The 20034-nt window shown below is 42.1% G+C and overlaps 2 protein-coding genes across 3 annotated transcripts in view; both read left to right on the forward strand.

Moving 5' to 3' along the window:
* The window catches only part of HEPACAM (hepatic and glial cell adhesion molecule), a 338475-nt gene extending 333006 nt beyond the window's left edge, over nt 1-5469 (forward strand). The window contains exons 4-7 of the mRNA XM_060693541.2: nt 315-408; nt 2187-2260; nt 3374-3444; nt 4573-5469. Coding sequence (XP_060549524.1) covers nt 315-408; nt 2187-2260; nt 3374-3444; nt 4573-4878 — 545 coding nt within the window. The 3' untranslated portion in view covers nt 4879-5469. The remainder of the gene's footprint in view (nt 1-314; nt 409-2186; nt 2261-3373; nt 3445-4572) is intronic.
* Nucleotides 5470-19162: 13693 nt separating this feature from the next.
* Nucleotides 19163-20034, forward strand: part of ROBO4 (roundabout guidance receptor 4) — a 78586-nt gene continuing 77714 nt past the window's right edge. The window contains exon 1 of one of the 2 annotated variants that reach the window (XM_034421881.3): nt 19163-19665. In XM_034421881.3, coding sequence (XP_034277772.1) covers nt 19416-19665 — 250 coding nt within the window. In that variant the 5' untranslated portion in view covers nt 19163-19415. The remainder of the gene's footprint in view (nt 19666-20034) is intronic. The other variant, XM_034421885.2, reaches the window with a different exon arrangement.

The following is a 20034-nucleotide window of genomic DNA, read 5'->3' on the forward strand; positions in this document are numbered from 1 at the left end:
AATAGTCTTAGGAAGGGAGGGAGGGAGGGAGGGAGGGAGGGAGGGAGGGAGGGAGGAAGGAAGGAAGGAAGGAAGGAAGGGATTTTAGTTCTCAGGGATTCCAGCCTGCAGTTATATGTGTATGTACAATATATGTACAAGTATAAAAGCAGAAGCTTTCATCAAATATCTTCCTGATAATGTTACCTTTCCCCTCAGAGATCAGAAACTCAGCATAACCTTTTAGTTTAATCCTTGAGGTTTAGGCGAATCTCAAGTGTCACTCTTTTCATTTAATTAATCACATCTCTAATTCAATTTTTGTCTTTTCGTAGGAAGGAGCTCCCTCTATATAATCCTGTCCACCGGGGGAATTTTCCTTCTGGGTACCTTAGTGACCGTTTGTGCCTGCTGGAAACCATCCAAGAAGTATGAACCTGAATGCATATTATCTATATCTACATAATGTCTCTATTGGGAAATATAGACCTGCTCATTATCTACAATTACTAATGTCCTCAATTTTTCCCCCGAATGAAATGAGACACATTTTAAGACAAGCCATTTCCTAATAGCAGATGGTTTAATTTTTGCTTTACTGTAACCTTGGTGAAACTGCTGGCTCTGGTACTGGGGTGGTATCAAATCTAGCCACTTACTTGAGATCTGAAAAAATCCTACTTTCAAAATGATGCACCCATTTCTCCATTTTTCCCAGCAAAATCGCAAAGGGAAATTATCGATTTGCCTTGGAACAATACTATATTAAGAAAACCAATCCATGCTTTTAGAAGGCATTTAGCAGTGCAGCCCAAGGTTTATTTAATAAATCAATCCTATTAATCACGTTGAAGGATCAGCCAATCAAGGGAAGTGAAACTGGGATTCAGAGATCCATTCTGCAAAACTGTTTCTTTTCAAATGAAAGTCATTTTCATCATTGCTTGCTCTCTTTGTCACTTCTCATTGTGTGTATCTCTTCAGCAGCTTCAAATATGTACAGCTGGGTTCTTTATAAGGTTGTACATATAACTGGAGCAAACCTAAGATCCTGACGTGGAAAGAAATAATTTACCACAGGTTTTCTTTTTCCTTGGATTAGAGTAGATGGATGTGAAACTGCTTCCTGATAATGCATGCTAGTGAAATTCTGGATGAAATAAAATCCTTTATGATGATTAAAGATCAGAGCTCTATATAATAATATTTCAGTTAATGAGAGGTAGCCTAACATTTCAAAATAGGAACTGTAAAATGAAATTAAAGTTAGCTGAAGAAATCAGCAATTATCTTCTCTTCATTACAGCTGGATAATAGATGGCAACACTCTTGTTGTATCTTGATTGGTATCTGACAGCAGCAGTTTAGTGTAAAACTCATCTGTTTTGTAGGATGGGTGACAGTGCTAAGTAGGGTTCTGGAGAGTCACAACCAAGGACCACATGCTGAACTGTCTTTGTCTCTGCAGTCACACAGGCATAGGGATTTTGTTACAAACTCCAGATCCAATTCATTTCTTCAAATCTCTGGAGAATGGCAAAGCATGGTAGACCAGACCCACTCTTGGCTGATCCAGAATAGACTGTTAGTCTCTGCATACTATAATTCCTGGATTAATAGTGTTTCAGTTGTCCTTAAAAAGAATCCATAGTTTGTATATACATTAATTCCTACAGTACAATTTTAGCTTAATGAGTCTTTCTTCATGAGACTCCAAAAATGTTGGCTAAAGGCTCTTACACAAAAGACAGGCCATCTCTTTCAGGTAAGAGCCTTGGCCATCTGTACCCTGCACTATGATTTTTCTAATTTTTCTCCAGTGTTTTGTTTTCAGTAGGGGATGTATCAGCAGATATTGGGTACTAGTAGAAAACATATATGTGTATGAGAGAGTTTCTTAATTTTTTCCCCCCTTGTAGTAATTTCTTCCCAAATTTATATTGCTTCATCAAGAAAAAGACTTGTTAGTTGCTCTTTCTGGTTGGTGGAACACTGAACAAATCTGGAAAGAGTGCGGCATACAAGTCTGGCATTTCCCACAGGTCATCATGGGACACATTTTGCTCAGCTTCGTTGGAAGGTAGCATTTGAGACTGAAATGCCAGCTGTCCATTGTATGTGGTATCTCATCCATAGAGTATCAAGATGGCTTTACCATAAGCAAGGAATATCACTAAGACAAGCTCTTGGGCTCTCTTTCATTGTAGGAACAAAAGGAAACTAGAGAAGGAAAGTTCCTCAGAATACCTGGACCAGAACGAAGAACGCTTAAAACACAATGGTAAAATAATTCTCCCATACTACACTGGGATCTTTCTATGACAACCTTTCCCATCTGATGCTCTCCAGATGTGCGGGGTCACAATATCCAGAACTCCTAGTCAGCATATTATTGACATCCCATCTTACTAATATCCGGCTAAGTTGTGAGAAGGATTCTTAATTTACAGAACTTCTTAATGAGGTTTACACAAATGTATAGAGGATGGTTTTTATCAATGAGAATGAAAAATGGAACCTTGCTTTAATTTGGAGATATGGGGTTTATGCTGCTGAAAAAGTAAAGGAAGAGACAGGCTATTTTAGACAAATTCAATTGAAGTAACCCAGTCAAGTACATCAAATTGGGTCAACAAGAGCGCCAGAGGTCAAGGCAGGCTACTTGACTGCAGATTCAGTCTTGGTAAGTAAAGATGCAGATCAGCCACAACCATAGATATATATTAACAGAGATGGACAAAGATGTTGCGGGAAAGATCTATAACAACAGAGATCTTAATGCAATGATAGAACTTGGTCTTTTTACCAAGGTACCCTGTTTCCCCCAAAATAAAACATCCCCTGATAATAAGCCCAATCGGGCTTTTGAATGCATGGCAATAAGGCCAAGCACTTATTTCAGGGTTCAAAAAAATGTATTTATTTATTTATTTATTGGTTCGATTTATATGCCGCCCTTCTCCGGAGACTCAGGGCGGCTTACAATACATTAAGCAATAGCCTTCATACTTTTGTATATACCTGCTTAGTAGGGCTTTCGGCCCCCCCAAGCGATGTTCTTTTTTAATACAAAGTCAGCTTATTGCCCCCACAAACCGGGTCCTCATTTTACCTACCTCGAAAGGATGGAAGGCTGAGTCAACCTTGAGCCTGGTGAGATTTGAACTTGCAGTAATTGCAGGCAGCTGGCAACTAAGTGCTACTTTAACAGCACTTAGTCCACTGCGCCACCAAGGCTCTTATTAAATATAAGACAGGGTCTTATTTTCGGAGAAACACGGTACTTATAAGCTGCCTATCACTGGCACATTCCCAACTTGTTCACAGGAGTTGTTTTTACACATTAAAAAGACCCTGAAACAATATCAATTTCCATTTTTGCTTTGTTATGCAGTTGAGGTTGTTCCTAGAAGCAGTGAACATGAACGCAAGAATCCAGTGGCTTTGTATATCCTGAAGGACAAGGTACGGTATATTGCATGCTGTGTGCTTTGGGGACTGCTTTAACTCACATGTCAACAGTTAACCTTCATACAGATGATATCAGCAAGCCTACTGAAAGATTCAACATTATAATGTGAGGTCTTCTAGGATTGATGTGAACCTGGAAAAGATTGTGGCTTTATCTCTTTGCTATTGGAGACAACCTTGTTTTCCTTGGAGGTTTTAAAGAAGAGATTGGACAACCATTTGTCTGAACTGTTGTAGGATTTCCTGCTTGAGCAGAGCAGAGGGTTGGATTAGAAGACCTCCAAGGCTCCTTCCAATTCTGGTATTCTGTTATTCAATATTAATAATATAACCATTTCCCTATGGCCAGCAAATTCTTAATTGATTTATTTACTTATTTAAAGAACTGATATGACTGCCTGAACCAGCTAGTGATTTCATCTGGTAAGCAGCTCAGAACAACCAATAAAAACAATGGAATAAAAATACCTTTTCAACTTCCAACCAAACTACTGACCTCCTGACAGCCCCATCCCAGCCCAACATTTGGGGGGAGAGGCAGGTTTTCACAGTCTCCTGAAAGTCTAAAAGAGTGGAGGCCCCTCAAACCCCAGGTGTAAGGTTATTCCAAAGGGTTGGGTTGGCTAGAGAGAATCTAACTGTAGATGATGTCGCAAAGGTGCTTTTTTTCCAAAAGGCAACTAGACTTTCTTGCTTTGAAAATGTCTTGCTTCTCATCCAAGAAGCTTCTTCAGCTCTCAGTGCATTTCTCTTCAGAACTGAAGAAGATTCTTGGATGAGAAGAGAAACATTTTCAAAGCAAGAAAGTCCAGTTGCCTTTTGGAAAAAGCACCTTTGGGACCTGGATAATTCAGAATTTCCATAGACAACTGTCAATTACCCACTGATGATATCGTAGTAGTGGTTACATACCGCTTTTCCTCTTAAAGCAAGCTAATAGTAAAAAATTAAGAGGTTAATTTGGGAACCTGGATCATAAATGAATGGTATATGCAATTGCTTAAATACTAATAAATGCATGAATTCAATCTGCTTTTCTAACAGTTGTCAGCATTCATGAGGATGTTGGAGTCTATTTTTTATTTATGACTACAGCTTCCTGTATTTTCCTGTTTTTCAAAGGATTCTCCTGAAGCTGAAGTGGAATCCATCCCTGACTCCAGAGAAGCTATTCAACCTTTACCACCCAGTTATTCCAGTTCTCCACCTCCTCCTGCAAGATCCCCTGGACTGCCTGTTTGGGCTGCCCGTAGACACCATCGCTCCCCTGCCAGGTCTCCGGTCACTTCCAGAACACAGAGCTCCCCCACCAGGCCCCCCAGCTCACCTGGACGGGCCCCAAATGCCACTCGCTTGGTTCGGACTGCAGGGCCTCATCTTATCCGAGAGCAACAGGGGGAGCCCAACACCATGGAAATCAATGCTTAAAGACAGCTGGCAGAGTGTATATATGTGCCTGTGTATATAGAGACAACTCCCTTTCCTGTGACTGTTTCCAGAGATAGCAGTAAGTCAACTCTAGGCATTTTTGCACATGCCAATGGGTTTTGCCTAGTAAATGGAAGAAGTTTGGATCCTGTTTCTAGATTAAAAAGTGAACCCCAGTGTTTCCACTGATTGCCTGAACTTGCTTCATGTAATTACGGTAGGTTTGATGCTCCAAAGTTCTGCATGTTTCAAAGAGCACTAACTTGCTATATGTAACATCCGCCAAACAGCATACAATTATTGCTTCAGCTTTTTTTATTTGCAAAAAAATGGTGATGACCAGCTAGTTGCCATAAAATCTGGTGATTCCATCCAAACCTTGTGAGACTTATGAATGTATTGCTAATAGGTAGGAGAACTGAAAGACTACACAATTGCTATTTCTAACAGTGAAGAAAGTATGTTTGGATTGCAGTTTTATCTATGTTTATTCCTAGATGTTGCATTCAATCCTGTCTGACTTATACATAGTTAAGAGTTTCAGGATTACAACCATAAATAATTTTGCTTATAAAAGACATATTTCATCAACTAGATAGTCATCTACTGCAGCCAACATGGTGAAGCATTGTGAGACATCTTAAACTTTAACATATGTTTTTCTTCACCTGAGCCCTTTTCATAAAGCATATTAAATATTTTATAACATTTCTCCTCCTCCTCCTCCTCCTCCTCCTCCTCCTCCTCCTCCTCCTCCTCCTCCTCCTCCTCCTCCTCCTCCTCCTCCTCCTCCTCCTCCTCCTCTTCCTTCTCTTTCTCTTTCTCTTCCTCTTTCTCTCTGTTTCTCAATAAATAAATAGTTCAGCCATTATGTGATACATAGAGTACCTCTTTAAACACACAAGTCTTTCTTATCTTAACACTTTCCAGGTTCCTTGGAATCCACAGTGATAATTCTGGAAGTTGAAACACAACATATCTAGAAGAAATTAGATTGTAGAAAATTGTGTAAGAGGTTTAATGATTTATTCATAACAAACTTGTTTGAAGACATTAGGTGGCAGTCTTGTATAAACTGATACGGAACACTGATCAACATGTTCTTATGCTTCTGGTATGGGTTGCTAACTCTTATGGATAAATTAAAAGTGGGGCTGCTGGGCAGACCTGTGATTACGATCCAGCAGGTCTTGTCATGTGCTCTGATGTTGCAAGATGGATTTGCAAACGAGTAAATCCTATAGTAGGAGCTGATGATGATAAAACCTTTGCAAAATCAAAGGTCCTTCAGGCCAGTCAAGTCCAAAGTAGAGAAATGCCAATCTGTGATCAGCAGTGTTTAGCATACTTCTCTACACTGTAATTCAGATTTTGACTCTATAATGAAACTGGGCTAAACTGCATTAGAAAAGATAGTTTGACAACAGTACAACATAAAGCTATCTCTTGCTCTATGTTCTACTTGTAAGAGCTGTGGTGGTGCAATGGTTAGAATGCAGTACTGCAGGTTAATTCAGCTGATTGCCGACTGCCAGCAGTTTGGTAGTTCAATTCCCACTGGCTCAAGCCTTTCATCAGCCTTCCATCCTTCTGAGGTTGGTAAAATGAGGGCCCAGATTGTTGGGGGCAATATGCCCACTCTGTAAACCTCTTAGAGAGGCTGTAAAGCACTGTGAAGCGGTATATAAGTCTAAGTGCCATTGCTGTTGCTATTGCTCTGCCACAAATGGCCACAAATGGATTATACTTAAACTAGGCCGGTCTTCCCCAACCTAAAGCCCTCCAAAAATGTTGAGTTAAATTTCAGTTCCCGGAATTACTTGCTAGCATTAGTTACATGAGACAATTAAGTCTCAAATCATTTAGGAGAAAAATGCTGGATGTGATCTTTGCAGACTTTTCCCATCTAATTTAGAATGTGAAAGGAATAGTGATTGGATTTAAAAGTGGATGATATGCAGCATAAACCTATACAACGTGTATACAAAGTAGACCCTATTGATGGCATTGTATGTATATAGGCATGCGGGAAGAGAGGGAGAGAGGGAGAGAGAGAGAGAGAGAGAGAGAGAGACGAAGAATGCAGCTCTGGATGTGCTAATAGGTGCTTTTATTTTGATTGGCCTTAAGTATGCGAAAAATGACTGGTCCTCACATTTACAACCATGGCAGCATCCTCACGGTCATGCGATTAAAATTTGAGCGCTTAGCAACTAGCATGGATTTCTGACAGTTGCAGCATCCTGGGGTCATCTGATCACCATTTGAGAACTTCCCAGCCAGCTTCCAACAAGCAAAGTCAATGGGGGAAACCCGGTTCACTTAGCAATTGCCTGATTCACTTAATGACTGCAGCGATTCACTTAATAACCATGGCAAAAAGGCAAAAAGGTAATAAAATTGGGCATGACTTACTTAAAAATCACCTTCTTTAGCAATGGAAATTCTGGTTCCAATTGTGGTCATAAATTGGGACTACCTGTCATTTTTCATATAAAGGAATTCAAGTATCTCTTTGTACCACCCACTGGTGGTTAGAAGGCATCTGATCCAGGGATGTTATTCATCCTTGGCCCAGAATAAGATTCTTAGAGAAGAATCCTTTTGGTTCAATACTATAAAGGAAGTCATTTAGGATAGGTATCATTGCCCAGTTCTTCCCTTCTTTCATGTTTAGCTATCATTCCAACACTTCACTGCTCTTCAACTCATTTGTTCTGACCTAGGCTTCCTGAGTCATTAAAACACACGAGTAGTCCCAAAAATCTCTTTTATTGCAACAGCTGTGAATTCTCTTCATTCACAGATGAATCCCAATTAGTTATAAAGAATCTTTCAGGAGAAGTCTTTCAGGATAATCACCCACCTTTATCTCCCTTGACACGCTACCAAAGACCTAATTGGCAAAGCCACACGGAGTCCAGAATCAAACAGAGCTTCAGGCTTTAAGCTGAACTGAATGAACAAATGTTGCTTCCTGAAAAGGCTCATGTGCCTTTGCTCCTCTTTTAAGTCTTATGGGAGGGGCCAATCATCGCCCAGACCTACTCCTGAGTCATCCCTTTTGTTTTAGCTGTTCTTGCCTTCTGGCAGCTCTGCGCATGTGCACACTGGGAACAGGCTCCCCCTATTCGTCTGCCTCACTGAGGTCTGGCTCTGGAGGCTCCGGAGGCAACACGTACCTCCCAGATGGCCCTTTCTCTGCCTCCGACACAGAGCCCTTGTCCCAGCCTTCCCCAGAGTCCAGGACTGGCCCGTGGTCCTCCCCAGCCTCCTCACTGTCCAACTCTGCTACCAGCTCTGCAGGCTGCTGCTGAACATTATTAGAATTTCCACTGGCCGCATAGAGAAGGGGCAACAAGTGAATTTTAAAGCCGATGAAACGGCTGACCTTGCATGAGGGAAAAGAATATGGGTATGGGAGGAGGTGGAGGTGGTGGAGGAGGAAGATGTTAAAACCGATGAAAAAACTGTCCTTCCATGAGGGAAAAGAATATGGGTATGGGAGGAGGAGGAGGAGGCAGAGGGGGAGGTGCGCTATTTAATCTTTTCCTACAACCCCGCCCCCCCAGCCCCTTGGCAGACTCAAGTGCCTCCTGTCCTGTGTCTGGCTTGAAGAGTGCATCGGCAGTTCACATTAGCTCACTGCATTTCTTAATCCATGATAAATGTGGGGTAAGATGTGTTACGTGTGGTGGAAATCCCCTCAGTACACATGAAAGGGAATTAATGAAACAGAGTCGATCCTATTAGTTCCAGATTGAGAGAGAGAGAGAGAGAGAGAGAGAGAGAGAGAGAGAGAGAGAGAGAGAGATGTGGAGGAATGGAGAAGGGGAGGGTGAGGAAGGCTTGTCGGTTTGATTTATTTATTTATTTCTAAAATGCATTCCTCTCCTACTAGACACAGCTCTTCAAGTTCAAAAAAAAACAGGCTTCAAAATAGCAAATTTAAAATGAAATACAAGCAAGCATTTGAGGAGAGCTAAGCAGAAAAATGAAAAAAAAACCCCAGCATTTTTTAAAAAAGTAATGACCCGATTGCAGCACAGAAGAAGAATATTAAAATTAATAAAAGAGGAGGGTGTGTCAAAAAGTTTCTGGTGTGGGAATTCTGTAGCTAAGAAGGCCATAATGGAGAATGTTTCGTTCAAGAAGCTCTGCTTGTACGAGACATTTACTAATGATTCATTTAATGGATCTGATTCTGAGGGCTTGCAAACCACAACAATGCAGTCAGACTGGTTGAGGGCAAAATCTCCATTCCCCCCACCCCATCCCCATTTTGTGGGTGTTGGAGGGAATTCTTGAAGACACCAGGAGTGTCAAACTCAATTTCATTGTAGGCCGCATCAGGGTTGTGTTTGACCTTGGGGACCGGGTGGGCATGGCCAGGGTAGGTATGGCCAGCTCGACGTCACTCGTGTCGGGGGCGCCTGTGGTGGCCCAAGCACTCTGCCAGTGAAAACGGAGCTTGGGAGGCTGCGATGGCCTCCTGCAACCCTCTGCCAGTGAAAATGGAGCGGCCCTCCCAAGCTCCGTTTTCATTGGCAGAGGATTGCAAAAGGCCGTTGCAGCCTCCCAAGCTCCGTTTTCACTGGCAGAGGCACTGCATGCCGGTCCTTCGCTGTTTCCAGGGCAGCCCTACAGGCCAGATTTAAGCACCTCACAGGCCGAATTCAGCTTCTGGGCCTTGAGTTCGACAGCCCTTCCTTACACTATAAAATGGGCAGAGTCATCAATATTACCAGTTGACTACTAACTTTCAGCCTGTGATCCTGAGGGCTTCTGGATGGCCTACCAATCACGAGGATTCCAAAGAGGCTAAGCCCAAACAAACCTCATTATAGGTTTGTCAGCACTATTTTAAGACCAGGACTTAAGTTGGTTAAATCTACAGTAGCTACTAGCACAGGAACTAATGTTCTAGTTTTATCAACTTGATAACTTTGTGGAGAAAAAAGATCCCAAAACATGCCCAAGCATTTATGGATTGATTGTGAGATCTACTAGGTCAGCAAATGAAAATAGGAGGCATACAGGTAGATCTCGATTTACAACCGTTCATTTAGTGACCATTCAAAGTTACAACTGCTCTGCAAAAAGTGACTTATGGCCATTTTTCACACTTATGACTATTGCAGCGTCCCCATGGTCATGTGATCAAAATTCAGACACTTGGCAACTGGCATGTATTTATGACGATCGCAGCATCCCGGGCTCACGTGATTCCCTTTTGCGACCTTCCAACAAGCAAAGTCAATGAGCAAGCCAAATTCACTTAACAACCATGTTACTAGCTTAACAACTGCAATGATTCATGTAACAACTGTGGCAAGAAAGGTTATAAAATGGGGCAAAATGTGTACTTAAGAAATGTGTCACTTAACAACAGAAATGTTAGGCTCAATTGTGGTCCTAAGTTGAGGACTACCTGGTTACATTTCTGAACCAACCAAAGGACATATTTTACCCATCACATTTGATTATAATATGGTTTGTTTGGCATGTTTATGATATTTACAAACCACTGTGGCATACAGATAGTCCTCGACTTACAACCATTCATTTACAAACCATTTAAAATTACACCATGGTGGCTCAGTGGTTAGAATGCAGTATTGCAGGCTAATTCTGCCCACTGCCAGGAGTTCGATCCTGACTTGCTTAAGGTTGACTCAGCCTTCCATCCTTCCAAGGTTGGTAAAATGAGGACCCAGATTGTTGGGGGCAATAGGCTGACTCTGAAAACTGCTTAGAGAGTGCTATAAAGCATGGTAACAGCATCCCAGGATCGCATCACAATTTGTGTCCTTTCCAACTGGTTTCTGATAAGCAAAGTCAACAGGGGAAGCCTAATTCCTCTAACAACCATAGAGAAAAATAGGTTGTAAAATTGCATGATGACTCACTTAATGACCACATCGCTTAGCGATGGAGGTTCTAATCCCAGTTGTGACTGTAAATCAAGATCTACCTATACTGTTACCATTGGGTCTTATTCAACAAACAGGCAAAGCACAGCTTTGCGTAAGAAGGGGAAATTCTTGTTTGGATTCAGTCATGATTGGAACGATGGGCAAATGGTCAGAGAGGAAAGCAAACTATGGCAGTTAAATATAAGGAAGTATAAGGAGTCAGACTCAACATCAGTACCACTTTCTTGGGCAATTGAAGTCCTCCTCCACCACCACCAACACTACAGAGTCCATTGCCACCAATGCAAGCCAGGTCAACAATGAGCTAGATGTTTATTGGAAGCCTGCTCAGACCTGGCGCCAGCCTAGAAAGGGACATCAAAGAGATCCCAGCTATTTTCTTTTATACTGGCTCAACTGTTGAGAAGCAACAGCAAACTATGGGACTGCACAGTCCTTTTGATCATCCCGTTAAGAAGAGGCTCAAAAACAGTTCCAGAATGCAGGATAAGGTCAGCCCTTTCTTCATCCCCCTTCCTAAAGGACCCATACTACCAGTCCCTAAGCTAGGGGCTGTTTCTAATGCCCTTTCCGTTTTTCCATGAAAACGTGCTGAAAAGCAGCCCACCGCCACTCCTCTCTCTCTCCCCCCACCCAGATCACTCTTCCCTGAATGGGAAAATAGCTGGAACAAAGCCGGGCTGCATTGGAATTGGGGGGGGGGTTTCTGAGCAGCTCCCTTTTTGTCTAAGACCAGCTGGGAATGCGGGATAAAAAGAAGCCCCCTTCTTTTACAGCCTGGGCCATTTCCATTGAGCAGCAATCAAGCAGAATCCAGCTCCGATTCTTGCTTCTTTATTTCCTTCCTACTCCTCTTCTCTCTCCCCCCTTCTTCTCCATCCACTCTGCAACCCAACAATAACACCCCCTCATCTCCCCCGCCCGCCTGCTCTTTTTTCTTTGACGTCCTCCCCTTTCATGGGGCCAACCCTACAAATGAGTTGTACTTTCTGATTTAACTAACTTGGGGAAACAACTTTGGACTCTATCTTTCTTTTCACAGGGGGGAAGCTGGCAGCCAAAGGGATGCGAGGGAGCTGGAAAAGCAAGGGACTGGGGCAGGAGGGGGCAGACTGAGGGGGGCGGCTTATAGGGGAAAGGTGGTTGCTACGGGGATGATGCGCAGGCTGCCAAGAGATGGGGTAGAGCAAAGGGGACCATCAGACTTAGAGAAAGACCTATCCATCAACACAGCTCACCTGCAGGGAAAAGGTGGGAGGTACGCTGCGAGGTAGAGCTCTCTCTCTCCCCCCTCTCTTTTTCTCTTTCTCAGATTTATTTATTTTTTTAAAAAAAACCAGCCCTGATGTGCTCCACTTCCCACTTTGTTGCTGTCAAAAGCCTCCACGAATGCAAACCAGGCCTGACAATGGCTTCCTTGCTGGAGATGGGCGTGAGGAGAAGGCAACGCCTCAGGACGTCTTGAAAGAGGCCTGTCCTCCTGTGGGGATGATTAGGGGCCAATGTAAAGGTCATTTGGGCAGAAAAAAAGGCCCACGCTGGTTGCGGTTATGCCGGGACTACCTGCCTACTAGGCAGGAGTGTGCCTGGGCAGCCCCCACTGGGCTGGGTTCACAGGTGAAAAAGAGAGGGGCTGCAAACACACTGTTGCGATGGCCCTGTGCCAAGATGAAGCACCATGGACTTTCAATGGTTGCCTTTGTTTGTTGCAGAAGCTCCTTTCTCGGTCCTCACTGGAGCCACTTCTGGATGAATTATTATTTATATACAAACAAATGGGTGGGGAGGAGATTTGGTGAAGGGCACTTCAGGCCTCATACAGTCCCTTCCAAAGGGGCTGCATTCACATACCTTTTTCTAATGGATAAGTCAACTATGCATTCCTTGGTCCAGCCATTTGTGGAAGCTTACACAGAACCATCAGCTAACCGTACAAGCCTGGCTTGGGAAACATGGGAGCTAAAATGGAACTAACTAGTTTGTGGTTTAATGTGACAAGTAAATGCAGCTTGTTCAAATTTAATGCCAGACTATACCATGTTTAGCTAGTCTAATACACACTGTATATTTCTGTACTGTATATTTCTGCTGGGTGTATGCTACTGCACATCACACCCAGGGCCACTCTTTGAGGGAAGAAGACCACAAGAAACACAAAATACATAAGTAAGTAAATAAATAAATTGTTGACAAAAGCGGCTTTCTGTTCTGTTCTGTTGTTTTATTCTTTATTCTATTCTAAACCATTCAGAAATGCTAAAAACAACAAACAACTCCAAACAAAACTCAAACACTACCCTATAAAGAAATAGCAACTTCAGAGATGGTTCACTGAAAGGAAATGTAGTAAGTGAAACTATAAAAAGGTTAGTAAGGAGGGACCAGGCTAACAAATAAAGCAAGCAAGCAAGCAAACCAAGACTGCTTTACTATTCAGGTAGAGGCCAAAGAAATGTAAATGCTTTGATTAATAGCATGCAAAAGTGGCAACACTCACACAAAGACTGTAAATCCTTTTGGGGGAGGGTGTGAGGCGTGACTGGACTTTTTTTTTTTTTACACAAAGTAGCTGCATTGTGCATTATTAAATAAGGCCCTGCAAAAGAACCACACTTTTCAAGTTTTTCAAACAATTTTTTGGTCAGGCAATAGTTAGAAACATTACCAGTACAATAAAAATGCTTTTTACAGATATTTTATTAGCTTATCAAAATATAAAATAAAATGAAGTACAAAGAAAATGAAAATAATGGAGGAGAGAGGGGAGAGAGAAAAGTATTAACATAAAACCTCATCTTTTTAGTTTTATATAATATATGTACTAGTCATTTCTATAGCAACATGTCTATCTAAAACGCAAAATCAAAATGAAAACGCTATCTTGAAATACATACATAATACATACCCCCCCCAAATTTCTTGTACATGACAGAGTGGTTCATACTAATCCAAAATGGATGCTGAACATACCTTAACATGACCTTAACCTTAACATAACTTTCGTCTGTGACTTAGCAGCACATTTGAAGACACCCTCCTAACTGGCTGCTCTGTTATTAACATGCAATCAGTATTATTTCCCCTGTCCTTCTGTTGAGGAACAAAGCGCCCCCGCATAGCTGGATCCCAAAGATGGGAAGAGGCTACGGTTGTGGGTTTTCTCCTTGCCCAGCATGAGGAAGAAATAATTCAATAGCCTGAGGAGGGGAACTGAGGAGCATGTGAGCCATTCATGTATGTCCCCATCTTTGTCACTAGACAAGTTGTCTTAGCTAGGAATGCAAGACCTTGGTGATTTACAACAGAATCTGCAGCCCATCCAGATCCAAGCTCACCCAAGCAGGGGTGAACCAGTTTTGGTCCATTTTTTATGTCTATATCCATGCATTTTTCTTAGTAGTGTGACACAAAATTCATTTCCTTCATCCAAAACAATTTTTAATTTCCCAACTGTAACCCTAGCCAGCAGAGGAATTCCCAGTTAATTCTTCCATGAAAGTATGAACCTGGTCTGGAGGCTTTCAAGAAGAGCCTGGAGGCTTTCAAGAAGAGATTGGACTGCCATTTGTCAGAAATGGGGTAGGGTCTCCTGCTTGGGCAGCGGGTTGGACTAGATGACCTGTAAGGTCCCTTCCAACTCTGTTAATGTAATCTGGTCTGATACTGGAGCCCGTTGATCTAGTGATTAAGGCATGAGGCTAGAAATTGAGAGACAGTGAGTTCTAGTCCCATTTTAAGCATAAAAGCTGGCTGGGTGACTTTGGGCCAATCACCAAGAGATTGTGAGTTCTAGTCCTGCCTTAGCCATGAAAGCCAAGTGACCTTGAGCCAAACACCAGGATAATAGAGTTCTAGTCCCATTTTAGGCATAATAGACAAGCAAACACTTGGAAGTACAGGCAGCTCCCGTTAAGAATGAGTTCCATTCCTAAATCTAGGTTAGTCAAGTTCAGTAGGTCCTACCTACTAAGGCAGGTATATAATAGAGAGCAAACTTTTTCAAAAGCTCAGTTTCAATGAACATGAGCCATGTGCCATTTCAGCACTTCTGCTTCAGAAGCTGAATTCCTATTGCAGGGGCATCTATTACAACCCACAATGTGGGCTAAATGAAAACATGTGTTGTGACAGCAGTCAAATGGTGCAACAGGCTGTCCACCGGCTGTCCACCGGTCTGACTTATGGATAACTCCTACTTATGAGAAATACCTTCTATTACTAAAAGTGGCAAACATCATTCTTTTTTCTCGAACCAACAAACTGCTGGAGCCATGCAATGTTTTTATGAACTATTGGGTTCATAACTGGGTGTTTTGTTAATATGATTTATTGGGTTAGGGATTTTCTATCTTCACTGTGTTGGGGAGGTGGGGTGCACTGAGGGAGCTCAACCAATCTCATTGTACATATGTTGTGCACTGGCAATAAAGATTTGAAATTTGAAATGAACTGTTGAAATCACACGTTTTTAATATGCAGCCTGTTTGTAATCGTTCTTGAAAGCATTGCACGGTTTCAGCAGGTCATTGGCTTAAGGGAGGAGAACACCATCCGCCATTTTTAGTAACAAACAGCCTGTCTATAAGGATGAGTTCTGTGGTACATACAAAGCTGGGTTGAAGACAGAATTAGAAGCAGAGTTCATTTTAAACTTGGGGACTGCCTGTACTTCCAAGTGTTTGTTTGTTTGTTTGTTTGTTTGTTTTCCCATACTTTAGTTTTATAAATAATTCAAGATGGCGGACATACCTAGCACTCCTTCTTCCTCCTATTTTCCCTTCAACAACAACTCCTGGAGTAACAAGTCAGCTGTTGTGCCTAACGTGGGACTAGAACTCAATTTGTCTCTCAATTTCTAGCCTTGTGCCTTAACCACTAGACCAATTGGCTCCAGTATGTAAGCTGTGCCATTGCCATGATATTATTTACCCCTCACTGCTCTTTATCCTTCCGTCCATACTCTAATGCCAGCTATTAGCTAACAGCCCTTATATTTCTGGCTTTCGCTCATGTTTCCATCTGTTTGGTTATAATGCTACTAATGAAACCTTATGTTTTTAAAGTACTAAAATAGTCAATTAAAAACTGAATAAATTGTTTTTTGGGTAATGCATCTTGATATATTTACAAGCAAAATGGGTTTGTTAATTTCCCCTGTACAGATATAAATAGTTCAACAATCTTAATTCTATTAAAAATGAATAATCCTATATTTATTGCTATAAAACATCAAAATACATGTCACTAATACTTGTTTATTTGTTCCAGCATGGCTGCATCCCTTGGTCAAAACATTACACTATGATAGAACAGCCAAGATGGGGTTAAATTAAGGCTAATTCTGTCCAGTAAATATGAACCCTGATAACAACATCTTACCTAAATTTTCCCAATGATTCAAGAAATATGATGTATTATTCTCCTAAACTGCTCCTAGGAGGGATATTAAGGGCAGGTAGATGCAGATTATTATCAAAGAGATTTTGAAAACGGTGCCTCCTTTTGCTGCTCAGTCAAAAGCAGGGAAGAAAACCTGCTAATACCCACCTTTTCCCAGACAACGATTCAAATAAGGCAATTTCTTTACACAAACACACATACACCCTCAAACACAAAATACCTATTCAGAAGTAATGACTATTTCTCAAAGAGTTGCATTCAGAAAGTGCATACAGTGATAGTGCTTTAAAAATGGCACTTTTTAAAATGCAGATTCTGGTGGGAGAAGAATCTTTCTGGGAAACCTACAGAAAATAAAAAAAGCTCTGTCTATTGTGGAAAGTGGTGACTAAGAAAAGAAAGACCAGAATGCTACCTTATTAATGCAAATAAGAAATGGACTGGGTTAAAACTGATCAATGCTTTTTTAGCCTCAAATAAAGAGACTGGTGGGCTATTATAAGGGACAAAGACAAACAGCAATTCAAGAAAGGGGGCAGGAGGTCCATAAGAAGGCCAGGGGTCCTGTCACTTTGCTATCTACCTACCTATAATTTCTTGGTGATCATGCTACGATTGGAAGATTTGCATTCCAGCAAAAGTGATCTGGGAAGACCCTGAACAACATCAGATCTAACTTCCAAAGACTCTCTTCTCTCCCAGCATTGCCTTTGCAATCATTAGACTGACCGTAACATGACCCTAAGCAAAACAAGGACTAAACCACTTAATCTTTAGTGGGGTTCATTGATGCCTCTTTAAAATGCCAGCCTCTCTGCATCCTGGCAGCCCCCCTTCTGGCCATGACCTGAAGCTGATGAATTTTGACCTTTATGTTGATCTTTCTACTAGACACAACCCAGCTGGACTAGGAGATGTGATATAAAAGGAAGAGGTCATTTCATGTCCACAGCTACAGTCCTAGTTCCCACATCTGTCAGGTTTTGGGGGACCGGGTGGGAGACAGCAAGCCTTTAACACAGTGTGCATGGAACCTCTAAAGAAATAGTCACAATGCTAGAATGGCCACCTTTGCGTCATCTTTCTTTGGCTCTGATCAAAGCTGTTCAGAAACATGTCCTATGTCTGGTAAGAAATCACCTTACAATACCAACAACTATTGAGGCTTGCAAGAAACCACAGTAAAAATCAGAAGTGAAGGTAAGAAGTGATAACTGATTTCAGATTACTAGATTAGGATCAGGCTTTAAGAACAAACCATGGGTTTGCGAGGAGCAGAGACCAGCAATCCCTTTGGACATGGGAGACTTGCAGAAAAGTGAATTGCTCATATGTCTTGCTACTTCACCTTTCTCATCAGACTACATTTCTTTGTAAGGTTATTCATAAAAAACCACTGTTTTCAAGGTAGAACTGTAGGTCAAAAGCCTAGATAGAGAAGAGCTCTCAAACATAGCAGAATTTTCCATTCATGCTCCATGGTATGTGAAGTAATACTTTCTAAATTCCCATTAACCAATCAATCAACATTTGATAGTTAGGGGTCACTGATGAACTTTATAAAAAAAATTCTGCTTGGACTTTATGGTAATAAGGATGCTAGCTGAGGTAGACTTTTGGTCAAGTCTAGTGCTGAAAAAAAGGTTTTCCTTGAGTCCAACATGACTTTGGGTGATTTCAGGGATGTAGCTTTCTTGTCTATGAAAAATGATTTGCTATTTATTTATTTATTCTTTAAACATCTCAGGGTTCTCTGGAATTGGAGCAGGTGATAAATATTGTAAATAAATAAATAAAACCCCAAATCACCCCAAAACCCTGTTATTCTTTGATGGTCTTCCATCCTAACAAGAACTGTATCTGAAACTATTTAACTTTGTAATATCAGCCAAAATCAGTTGCGCGATTCTCCTTAAATTCTTATTTCCCAACACAGGTATCGTTGAACCCAAGCAAGGAAGAGGGAATGACCATAACTTGTTCACTAGGAAGGGCAGTTAAGTCAGCTCGTGGTTAAAAACATAATTAGGCAGCCCAGACGGGTGAGTTTAATGGGGGGGGGGTAGATGGGGGTGAGAAATTCCTGCTAATTGAAAGTTGCTAAAGTGGGTGGGCAGGGAGACATGGGAGTGAGCAACACAGCTTGGAAAGAGTAAGAATGATAAATGGCTCTTGCATTGGAGTTAAATGGCAGCAAATTTCTTTAGGCCAATTAAGTTGGTTAAATCTGTTTTGAATCAATAAAAAAAATATCTCGAAAAGCAGGTCGTAAGAGGAAAGGGAGGAGGCCATGGAGAAAACTAGGTACAGTAACAGCCATGTCAATAATAATGGATGCAGAGCGGTTTCCTATTCTGAAATGATGAAATAATTGGCAATCATGCAATAAATGTAATTGTAACCATCCCAAACTCTGTGAGCCTTTGTGGATAAATGAAAATGTTCCAGGCCCCCGTCGGGGCACCCTGTTTCCCCACTGGACTGACAAAGGGTTTGCCGACAGGCGGTTAAATCTATCAAGAAATGGTCAATTTTGTTTGAAAACAGTCCTTTCTCTTCCCCCTCCCTCTCCCAAAGTGGTGAGCCTTCTTTTATGCAGTCAATCTCCTCTTGCTGAGATGGCTTGAAATCAACTTTTTCCTTGCCTGTTCCCAAAGAGAGGAGCGGAAGAAAGAGAGGGCATTTTTCACGGAACAGTTTTTAAAACTCCCCCACAAAGTTTATTGGGGGAGGAGAGGGGGGGAAAGGTTGGGGAGAGGGTCCTGAGATGAGAAATGTCTGGCCATCCAGAGAGAAACCACAAAGAATGTTTCTCTTTTCTTCGGTGATCATTTAATTTAGTTCTTCACAATATTGTGGGAAGGGCCGGCTGGCTGGCCGGGGTGTGGGGAGAGAAAGACCCCAAAGAGAAAAATCTGGTGGGGATGCCCCCCTCCCTGCTTTCTGATGTCACAGATGGTGCAGAGAGGCAGTCTGCTCACAGCATGGTGTCTATATGCTTTTCTCCCCCATTGTTTGCCAAGTTAAAAAAGAAGGGGGGGAGACACAAAAGCTGTTGGAAAACATGCTTAATAACAAATTCCAAATAATTTCCGCAAACAGAGGACTTGAGCTAAGCAGAAGGGAGCATTGTTTGGACCGAAGGAGAGAAGGAGGAGGGAATCACCTGCCCCTGAGGCTGTCCAACAAGAGATTCTTTGAATGCTACCACTGAGAAATTGTTGGGCTCTTCCCCCCCGGAGCCATCTCTCCCTTGTTGCCTTTCTCCTCCACAGGATGCTTCCTGGGATGCTCCTGCTGAGCTTTATGTCCTTGCCCTGGATTTGGGGGGCTCAGGTGTGTCAGTGCCACTGCACCTGCCTGCCAGGACACACCAAGAAGGTCTTGCGGGGACCAAGGAAGCAGAACTGGCAGCTTCCACACAGCTCTCCTCCTAGACACAGGCTAAGAGGTAAGCGATCCACCAACAGACTCCTAAACCAAATGGGATCCCAAGAGTCCTGGGCTGCCTTCCTCCTTGGCTTTCAGACCCACACCTGCTTCAGCCTGCTCAGGGTGGGGATGGGGAGAGTCCAACAACCTGAAGCATCCCAAGAGATGGATCTTGGTGTTGGGGATGGCAAAGCTGAAGCTACTTCAGTGACCTGTGCGAAGCTTGTGGTTGCTAGGAACAAAGATACTGGAGATGGGAGATATGGAAGGGCCATGGAGAGGGATGTTCAGGGTGGCAACTGGCAGAATTAAATAGCATGAACGGACCTTGCTTGGTAGCTACGGCTGAATCAAAGTCTAGAATGAAAAGCAGAAAAATAACTTTTCA

The sequence above is a fragment of the Pantherophis guttatus genome, chromosome 9 (assembly GCF_059756535.1).
Source record: "Pantherophis guttatus breed Tessera chromosome 9, ASM5975653v1, whole genome shotgun sequence".
NCBI classification, from domain to species: domain Eukaryota; kingdom Metazoa; phylum Chordata; class Lepidosauria; order Squamata; family Colubridae; genus Pantherophis; species Pantherophis guttatus.